This window comes from Mercurialis annua, linkage group LG2, assembly GCF_937616625.2.
Source record: "Mercurialis annua linkage group LG2, ddMerAnnu1.2, whole genome shotgun sequence".
Taxonomy (NCBI): Eukaryota; Viridiplantae; Streptophyta; class Magnoliopsida; order Malpighiales; family Euphorbiaceae; genus Mercurialis; species Mercurialis annua.
This window is the reverse complement of record NC_065571.1, coordinates 45,647,952-45,658,339: the sequence shown is the minus strand read 5'-3', so window position 1 is coordinate 45,658,339 and position 10,388 is coordinate 45,647,952. Positions and strand designations below refer to the sequence as shown.

Genomic DNA, 10,388 nt, shown 5'->3' with positions numbered 1-10,388 from the left:
ATACAAAACCGAAACTACTATCTATACACTACTGCAACTTTAGAGAAAACAGTAGTTCTCATAACATTACTCAAGAATAGACTTTCAGAACAAAAGTTTAAGTCTGTTCACGTCGAAACACTATATATCTGAAAAGGGGTGATATTGGTCAGTAAATATTGAATGAGTTTCTATAATTTACTAATGAATATTCATTAAACCAATCACATGCTATAAATATTTTATTGCATATGCATCCTAATATGGATCCCGGAAAAACGTTCATACATCCAAATAAGAAAGTGATCGCGGCGAGAGTTTGAGCTCCGGTTTTGCTCAGAAAAAGGAATTCTAGCGGATCATTTCTAGTGAGGATTCAATTGGGCGCATACTCTTATGGACGAGTTTGAGGTCACCGTACTTTTGAAATTATAAAAATCTTTGGAGAATCAACATAAATATTTTTCTTTAATTCCTAGATGCGTGCGTTAAATAATAAATGATATGATAATCCATAGTGTTGTTGTTGATGTGATTAACACGATAAGAACCATACCCCCAGTAAACCAACAGTTATAAGGTCGGTATCATCAATTATATTAATATATAGGAATTATTTTATCCTAATAATAATTTAATTTGATAAAAAAATTGACTAAAAATTTATCACGGCCCAAATTCACAGGTCGAGACCGGCGCTAGGGAACAGGAGTGCTTGCTCCGGAACTCGTAGCAAGTCTAAAATCATTTTAAACTTTTCTCGATACGATCAAACTTACATCGATCATATCACACATATCTTATACATCGAACGTAACATATCTATCACATGCCAGGATAACACTTAAATCAACTGGCAAACATACAACGATCGAAAGCGGAAACAAAACTATATATAAAACATATCATATCATCAGAGTACAATACAGTCAACTTTTCGATACATAAACATCATAATAATTCTGACATCTACGGACTACTGCAGCGCTAAAAATACTCAAATCTTTCAAACTGAGACGTCTGGATCAAAGAATGGAAGCTCGACCTCGTCAATTACTCAAATTCTGAAACATAAACACTGCGGAAACGTCAGTTAACATTGAGTGAGTTCACATTTACGTATGATATTATAAATATAAATTGCATAAACCGAAAAACATATATCATAACAAAATCATACATCTAATTGAAACCCTAATCTTATGACATAACTTATAAAACGATATCCAATTCCATTCCTATTGATTCCAATCTCTTTAATCCATATGGTATGGTCCCGATATACTTCCACCGAGTTACTTATACCATGTGACTCAGTTCTGATAATCATCCACCGAGTTACTGCTGCAGCCGCTATAGTTCACGAGTTAGTTGGACTTGATTATGACCCTAGTTCCTCCTCAAAAGCAAAATAGCCCTAATTTTCTTCTCCTTTTATTTGTTTTCAAGATAAGGAAAAATGAATTCTCTGGATATCTTCCATTATCCAAATAAGAAAAATAGATAACTTCCTCAAGCTATTCTTTTTTTTTTTCTCATTTCTCCTCCCCCCAAACACGCCATAAGATGAATTATGCATGGACAAAGACTTACCAAAAAGCATCAAACAAATTACAGCTCAATGGAAAGTGTCAAGTGGAGCCGGCATATCATAAATACCACAACTTAATTTATTTATTTTAATTTCTGTTACCATAAAATAAAAACTCAAGTATAAAACGTTTAATTTTAATAATTAATATATATATATATATTTCTTTTACGTAAGATATTATTTTGATTAAATAATTATTTTCACTGTTTAAACTATTGAATATAATCATTTTCTTTATCTTTTTATTTTATGATCTAATCAATTTATTAATTCTTCAACATTCTAAATTAAATTTGAACTATATACAAAACCATTCGTATCTCACTTGATTCAAAATTATTAAATTTTCTAAGATTATATTTTCATAAAGTTAATTATCAAAAAGTTATTATCTGAAAAATAGTATGTAATTTCACTTAGAATACTAATTCACTTTATAGAAAGTTGATTTCAATTTCAAATTTATTAACTCTTAAAAATAATAATACTTTTATTAATTAATTAATTACTTATTTTTTTAATATTTATTTGATCAGAAAATAAAAAAAACTAAATTTTTTCAGAAAATTTATATTTTTAGTTATAGAAAAGTTAGATCCTCAATTGTTAATAATTTAATACAAAAATGAATAAAATAAATAATATTTATTATTTTATAAAAGAGTGATTATTTCACACATTTTTTATATCATGTTAGTATACAACAAGTCAATAAGATGTATATAATTGTCATCTTAGAAGTGACGGTATAATTATGGATTAACTCATGTTAAAATTCCTTAATTTTTGGTTTTATCCGTTAATTTTATATTTTTTATTTATATGATTCCTTAACTTTATGTTTTTTATTTATCTGCTTTCTGAACTTCTATTTGATCTTATCTGGTCCCTGAACTTTAATTTTTCATTTCATCATGTTCTCAAACAGGCATCCGTTTGAGAATTTGAGAAATCAAAAAATTCAAAATTTAAGAACTAGATAAGACTATAATCAAATTTTAGAGAACAAATAAGATCAAATAGAAATTCAAGGACTAAATAAAATAAATATAAAATTGAAGGATCAAATAAGATTAATGAAAATTTAGGGACATGATAAATAAAAAATGTAAAATTAATAGATGTTAAAATGGATTAATCCTATAATTACTATAAACAAAATCTATTTAATCTATTTTATTAGTTTATTGACAGAATTATATCTCATGTTAAGTACACTTATCTTATTCATCAAAAAAAAAAAGTACACTTATCTTCATGAAAAAGAGTCTTGCATGTTTTGTTCTAAATTTGGGTTGTAACAATTTAAGGGTATAATGGTCCACACAACCTTAAAATACACATGAACCAGAAAAGTGAATTTTACACTTTACAGTACATGAATGGATTAAAAAAGAAAGTGCTATATAAAACTCTCTGCAGAATTGCTTTCATTACCTGAAACTCTATTTCTTCTCTGCACTCAGCAGAAATGGCAACTCCTCTCAGAAATAATACCAGGCTCTCCATGGCCATGGAAAGAACTGGCCAATGGTACTTACTGCATCCTTTTCTTTTCTTCTTTTATATCTATGTATATGATCAGATCATGCATATACTTATATTTATCTCATGCATTTCAGGGTATTTTCTCAAGAAATTCCTACTGATGTTGTTGTTGAAGTTGGTGAAGCAAATTTCTCACTTCATAAAGTATGTTTGAACTATTACCCTTTACTTAATCCATGATTTTAACAAAATACTGTCTGGCGCTCGTACTATTTGAGTTATAGCTCATCGGTATTTGTTGTTATAAATGATGCTAATTAATTATTACGTAAATTTTGATTGCAGTTCATGTTAGTAGCGAAGAGTAATTACATAAGGAAGTTGATATTGGAAACTAAAGAAGCAGATTTAACGAGAATCAAGCTTTCTGATATACCTGGAGGTCCTGAAATGTTTGAAAAAGCTGCTAAATTCTGCTATGGAGTCAACTTTGAAATCACAGTTCATAACGTAGCTGCTCTTCGTTGCGCCGCTGAGTATCTGCAGATGACAGATTCGTATTGTGATAACAACCTTACTGGCCGGACTGATGATTTTCTTGCTCAAGTCGCCTTGTCGAGCCTTTCCGGGGCCATCGTCGTGTTGAAATCTTGTGAAGATCTTCTTCCTATGGCTCAAGACCTTAAAATTGTCCAGAGATGCGTTGATGTTATAACCATCAAGGTAATATCTCGAATGAAGAACTAATTATTCTTGTATTTCACACAATTATTCAGATCTATCAAAATTATATAGATCTTTATATATGTAGTACAAACACTTCATTCCATCGATGCTTTCGGTTTGGAAATGTGTCGAAAAATTGGCGTTTCAGACACAAAACTTCATTTTTAACATAGGAATCCTTGAAACAGCATCATTTCTCCATGTCCAAGTGTCCCATTTCTATGTGTCTGTGTCGGTGCTACCTAAATACTAGTGCAACAATTTTGAAATTGTTATTAAACTAGTAGAATATGAAGGTTTCTTGGATAGAAACTTGTCTGAAAGAGTTTTGTGTGTGTTTGTTCTCAGGCCTGTAATGAAGCCAACTTTCCAAGCCGCTCACCACCAAACTGGTGGACGGAGGAGTTGTCCATTTTAGACATAGAGTTCGTCGGGAAGATCATTTCCGCCATGAAACAACGCGGAGCCAAAGCATTAACCTTAGCTACTGCTATAATAACTTACACAGAAAGAAATCTCAGAGATCTGGTTCGTGATCAATCCGGAAATGGGATCACTTCATTTGATTCTGAAGATTCCGAGGTCAGAATCCGACAACAAGAGCTTCTACAATCAATAGTCGCTCTTTTGCCTTCAGATAAAGCTGCTTTTCCTATCAACTTCCTCTGCTGCCTTCTCCGATCAGCAATCTTCCTCAAAGCATCTACAGCCTGCAAGAATGAGCTAGAGAAGCGAATCTCTGCCATTTTAGAGCATGTAACTGTTGATGATCTCTTAGTACTGTCCTTTACTTATGATGGTGAGAGGCTTTTTGATCTAGAGAGTGTGAGGAAGATCATATCAGGATTTGTAGAGAAGGAGAAGAGCATGGCCGTCTTCAGCGGAGGCGATTTTAAGGATAGTTGTTCGGCCAGTATGCAGAGAGTTGCAAAGACTGTTGATTCTTATCTTGGAGAAGTTGCTACTTTTGGTGAGCTTAGCATCTCCAAATTCAATGGAATTGCTATGCTTGTTCCTAAAGGATCAAGGAAAGTTGATGATGATCTTTACCGCGCCATCGACATTTATTTGAAGGTAATTCCATTAAATCAATGCTATGGATTCATGGCCTAACACGAAAAAATAACAGATCGGAGGTTAAATGTGTTCATGTTTTATGACACAACTTAAAGTGTGTTGTGTTAAGGGTTTGACAAGCTAATCCAGTATGGAAAAATAACGGACTAAGATTGAGTTTAAATATGTTCATGTCATAGACGGGTTTATGACATAATTTAGAGCGTGTTGATACACGAACCCGTTTAACATGTTAAGTTTTTGTGCAAGAGTGTAACATATTTGTTGATCTGCAGGCTCATCCGAACTTGGACGAAATCGAGCGAGAGAAAGTGTGCAGTGTGATGGACACATTGAAACTATCATATGAAGCTAGACTTCATGCTTCACAAAACAAACGCTTACCTGTACAAATAGTTCTCCACGCCCTTTACTTCGATCAGCTTAAGCTAAGAAGCGGAATAGATGATCATGGCATCTCCGAATCAGTCGTTCCTAATACAAGAAATCAACTGCAGACGTCCGATGTTTCTCTCATCCGAGAGAACGAAGCATTACGATCAGAGCTTGTGAAGATGAAGCTATGTATGTCAGATATGCAGAAGGGCAATCAAGGAACTTCTACCCGGGGCGGATCGCGAAAGTCGACATTCTTCTCATCCATGTCAAAGACATTGGGGAAGTTGAATCCATTCAAGCATGGTTCTAAGGATACTTCTCACATTGATGATGGTGATCTGGATCTTACAAAGCCTAGGAGAAGAAGATTCTCTATCTCTTAATTAGGACTGTGATTAGCTAGTTCTATATATTCATTATTTTGTTTGTGTGTATATGTTTCAGAGGTGGATCTTCTCTTTGAAGTTTCAACTGATGATGATAGAAAGATGGATTCACTTTTTGTATTTGTGTTGGGATGAATTTTTTTGTTCTCCCTTTGATGTTTGTATTGAATTAATAGTTTGTTGAGTTTGATTGCATTTACAATGTTTGTAAAAGATGTTAGAAAGAACATTGCTCGAGAAATTGTAACAGAACTAATAAATTTTCCATTGATCATATAGGTTGTCATTGCTCGAGGTGTGCAAAAATCAAACTAAACCGAAACGACAAATTTGGTTTAGTTTGAAATTATTTTGATTCAGCTCGATTTGAAAAGTAATAAAATTGCAGTTGATTTTTGGTATAAATCAAACTGAACTGCCGGAAAAACAAACCGAACCAAACTACAGAGAAACCAAAATGAACCAATAGTTCAGTTCTAATCAAAATATTCAACATCTTACAAAATATTGTAGATGCAATCAAATTCAGTAAACTATTGAGTTGGATTAGGTTCGGTTTGAGCTGTGCGAATCACACCCCTACTCAATGTTATTTGAAATTGCAATTATAAGTTTGCAGAGGGTTCCTTACAAGTTATACACCCAGTTAAGTCTCATCAAGCCGAGGGCTGAAAAACAGTAGACTGTAAGCATTTGCAAAAGCAAGCACTTGTAAAATTGTGATCTATCAATATATTTCATTTGTATAAACAAAATACAAATGTACACTAAAATCATTATCTAAAATAGATTTTGAACAGCCTATATTCTTAAAAAGAATTTCAATTCTATCCTGAAAGTAACTGCTACAAATCCATCTATATAACGGACAGATCACTGATATAGTCATCCCAAATACTACTTGCAATAGAGTCTCGTAACTGCGAGCTAAATTCAAGCTGTTCAGAGTCAAAACCCATGTCCAGAACCTGGTTCTCTGTTTGCATCATCGACTGTTCAACCTCTAATGGGGGTAATAATTCGTCCACTTGGAGTGTATCATTGTGTTCATACATGCTAAAAATTAGATCATCTGGTTTCTCTCTACGGATATAATTGTGAATTGCGCAAGTTGCAACAACCAACTTAACCTGCGTCGGTAACGGGTATGGTGGAGCTGACATCAATATAGGAAAACGTGCCTTTAGTGCTCCAAAGATGCGGTCAGTAGCATTTCTCAACAGCGAGTGCCTTTGATTAAATAGTTCTCTTGGATCTTGAGGATGATAAACACCGGAAAAATCATTTGACGGGTAAGAAATCCCATTATACGGTGCTATGAAGCCTGGCAAATTTGCATAATTGCTGTTGACAAGATAGAATTTACCTGCATAATATACACAACCAACAATAACAGTAAAACTTCAAAAACAAAGAGCATTTCTGTGAAAATCGAAGACGGCAAATTACATTTTTTTAACAAGAATAACATACAATAAAAGGATATGCAAAGTTCAAGAATATACATGATATATGCAAAATACTAAACATCACCAGCAGCAGGATGAACATGTCGTTTTCAATTGGCAGCCAAACATCGATTCATAAAGAACACAATACCTTCAGGCACCAGCAACTTGTTACGCCTTTTAAGAGCTGAATCTAGAACTCGCAAATCAGAAGCTGAGCCTTCCCAACCAGCTAGAACATAATGGAACTTCAAATCAAATGAACAAGCTGCCAAAACATTTTGAGAAAGTAATCCATTTTTGTTTCGGAAGGGCCCTTGCTCATCCACACCCACCATAACAGGTATGTGTATGCCATCGACTGCTCCCACACAATCCTACGCAAAAAGTTTTAAAGTGAGACATAAGGAACCCTCAAACGAAACATTCAACTCGCATTATATAATAGCATTACCTTAAAATAAGGATAAAATCTAGGATCCCCCAAGATTTCTGAAGGAACATCAGACCCTGGAGGATTAAAGAAATCTAATGAAATTGCCATTATAGCATTCAAAACATTGTTGAAATGACGACTAATAGTTTCTCCTGAATACCGGAATAACTCTTGGACAGCTCTAGTCCTTAGATTATGCCCAACAATGAACAAGAAAATAGCTAATTGCTCCTCAATCTTGATTCTACTCGTATGTCGTAGCAACCCCTTGCCCTGTAATATATCACATAACTTGTAGAAAACCTGCTTATCCATTCGGAAATTTTCGAGGCAACGATCACTCTGACCGGCTAATACTTCATCAACAAATTTGGTACCATTAGCTAAACTCATACTTAGTTCTTTAGGCATATAATTCCCAAAACCTCCATCCTTCTCCTCCTCATAATTCTCCATTGCAAATTCACCTCTGCATTCAGTACCAAACCCTAATCAAACTTGATATACATGGAAAACAAATTCATCTTAACAGCTTAACATCACTAAGCACAAAAATCAACAGTAAAAATTGAAGTACATAAGAAAACAACCAAAACCCTAATGAAATTCATCCCACGTACATTTTTAAGGTAAAATTTAATCTAAGAAAACAGCAGGGAATTTAATTAGAAAAAATAATAATCATAAAAATTAACATCATCATTAACACTAAATGATCATTAATGACAACGCTAAGTAAAAATGAGATGATCGGGCGTACCTGTAAGCGGGTGTTGGTTGATTAAACTTTATGATTCTTCTCCGTTTTGCTTCTTTGGACTAATTCACTTCTGCTTTGTTATTCAGCTTCATTCTTCTCTGTTTTCTGGGGAAAAAAATGTTTTTCTTTCATGAATTTACAGGTATTGTGTGGGTGGGCCTATGATGAAGTAAATTGGAGCTTAAAATGAACGGCTCAGATCTATATCTGTGGTTCGAAACTGTACTTCGAATTTGATTAACAAAATTATTTTGGAAAAAGGTTCAATTTTGCATCTAATGTTTAGATGAAGTATGAATAAACCCATCAGTTATGTTCTTCTTTCAAACGGTGTTAACCCTCTATTCCAGAAGAAGGGTATTGTGAGCGGAGAGGGTTTCGGGGTCGTTCGCCTATACTTATGGCTGATTTCGGATCTATTAGGTTTTGCAAATAATGGAGTCGCCACCTAGCTCAGATAGGAAATGTCTTTTATACCGATTAGACAATCTCACACGCTTATGGATGAGATCGTCGTGCATTGACCAAAAAACTGGATTTTTGGACAATATGAAAATGTCACGACCCGAAATCTCGAGTCGAGACCGGCGCTAGGGAATGGGAGTGGTTGCTCCGAAACCCGTAGTAAGCCTGAAAATCGCTATAAATTTTTCGCTTTGAAAATTGAAATGTATGAAACATTTATTAAATAACTGATGGGACAAAACATCAGAGTTCAAATGCGCTTTAAAACATTTGTATACAACAAGACTATACTAGTCTACTGCGGACAACTAGAACTTAAAACCTTCTATACAGTCTTTTACCAAAATAGACTTCCGAGAAATAAACATTTGGAAGCCTCCTTCAAAATCGGACCAGCTTTTCCTGAAAATGTTTGGAGGAGTGGGTCAGTATAAAACTGAGTGAGTTCATGCTGTTACAAATAAATATTACATAAAGTGAAAATCGTTTTATATTTAAAATAACTTTATGTATTTTTAAAATCCTTTGAAAACGTCTTAAAAACAAAACCATTGAAGCTTGAACTCGCACATAACATATTTCAACAAGACTTCAATATCATTGAAAGTCAACCATACACGTTGACCTTTAAATTAAACCACATTTCTTAAATTCGTCCATCTACATTGATGGCGAAACTAATCAACATATCACACATGCATAATCTTATGGGACCGATAGCACAGCCAACCGATCAACCATATTCATCTGACATCGATAGCGAAGCCAACCGACGTAACACACACACACAACCTGACATCGATAGCGAAGCCAACCGATGTAACACACATACAATCCTGACATCGATAGCGAAGCCAACCGATGTAACACACACACAATCCTGACATCGATAGCGAAGCCAACCGATGTAACACACACAATCCTGACATCGATAGCGAAGCCAACCGATGTAACACACACAATCCTGACATCGATAGCGAAGCCAACCGATGTAACACACACACACAATCCTGACATCGATAGCGAAGCCAACCGATGTAACACACACACAATCCTGACATCGATAGCGAAGCCAACCGATGTAACACACACACACACAATCCTGACATCGATAGCGAAGCCAACCGATGTAACACACACACACACACAATCCTGACATCGATAGCGAAGCCAACCGATGTAACACACACACACACACAATCCTGACATCGATAGCGAAGCCAACCGATGTAAACACACACACACAATCCTGACATCGATAGCGAAGCCAACCGATGTAACACACACACACAATCCTGACATCGATAGCGAAGCCAACCGATGTAACACACACACACAATCCTGACATCGATAGCGAAGCCAACCGATGTAACACACACACAATCCTGACATCGATAGCGAAGCCAACCGATGTAACACACACACACAATCCTGACATCGATAGCGAAGCCAATCGATGTAACACACACACATAAACTGACATCGATAGCACAACCAACCGATGTAACACACATTCAAGCATAAGCAAATGCATAATAATTCTCAAAACTATGTGTGTACCTTTGTATATCAAAATAATATATACATATAGTATATACATAAAACATACATCCATACAAGGCATGTAAACATATAACACCGCAACACATAT

The 10,388-nt window shown here is 34.8% G+C and overlaps 2 protein-coding genes across 2 annotated transcripts; one reads left to right on the top strand and one right to left on the bottom strand.

The window, feature by feature from the left end:
• The first annotated feature begins 2,983 nt into the window (after positions 1 to 2,983).
• Positions 2,984 to 5,902, top strand: LOC126666824 (root phototropism protein 2). The gene is made up of 5 exons (XM_050359698.2): positions 2,984 to 3,106; positions 3,196 to 3,265; positions 3,407 to 3,784; positions 4,136 to 4,861; positions 5,140 to 5,902. Exons 1-5 carry the CDS (start codon positions 3,045 to 3,047, stop codon positions 5,623 to 5,625), a joined length of 1,722 nt encoding a protein of 573 aa, XP_050215655.1. The 5' UTR covers positions 2,984 to 3,044; the 3' UTR covers positions 5,626 to 5,902.
• Positions 5,903 to 6,337: 435 nt separating this feature from the next.
• LOC126666826 (uncharacterized) lies at positions 6,338 to 8,387 on the bottom strand. Its single transcript, XM_050359702.2, has 4 exons — positions 8,273 to 8,387; positions 7,531 to 7,981; positions 7,228 to 7,453; positions 6,338 to 6,994 (listed from the first exon to the last, which is right to left on the bottom strand). Exons 2-4 carry the CDS (start codon positions 7,966 to 7,968, stop codon positions 6,486 to 6,488), a joined length of 1,173 nt encoding a protein of 390 aa, XP_050215659.1. The 5' UTR covers positions 7,969 to 7,981; positions 8,273 to 8,387; the 3' UTR covers positions 6,338 to 6,485.
• Positions 8,388 to 10,388: the final 2,001 nt, after the last annotated feature.

Excerpts from the sequence above, each read along its gene's own strand:
- LOC126666826 (XM_050359702.2), bottom strand. The coding sequence starts at position 7,968 with ATGGAGAATTATGAGGAGGAGAAGGATGGAGGTTTTGGGAATTATATG. Across the intron at positions 7,454-7,530 it reads GATTTTATCCTTATTTTAAG|GATTGTGTGGGAGCAGTCGA; the intron begins GTAATGCTATTA and ends CTTTTTGCGTAG. Across the intron at positions 6,995-7,227 it reads CAAGTTGCTGGTGCCTGAAG|GTAAATTCTATCTTGTCAAC; the intron begins GTATTGTGTTCT and ends TATATTATGCAG.
- LOC126666824 (XM_050359698.2), top strand. The coding sequence starts at position 3,045 with ATGGCAACTCCTCTCAGAAATAATACCAGGCTCTCCATGGCCATGGAA. Across the intron at positions 3,107-3,195 it reads ATGGAAAGAACTGGCCAATG|GGTATTTTCTCAAGAAATTC; the intron begins GTACTTACTGCA and ends CATGCATTTCAG. Across the intron at positions 3,785-4,135 it reads TTGATGTTATAACCATCAAG|GCCTGTAATGAAGCCAACTT; the intron begins GTAATATCTCGA and ends GTTTGTTCTCAG.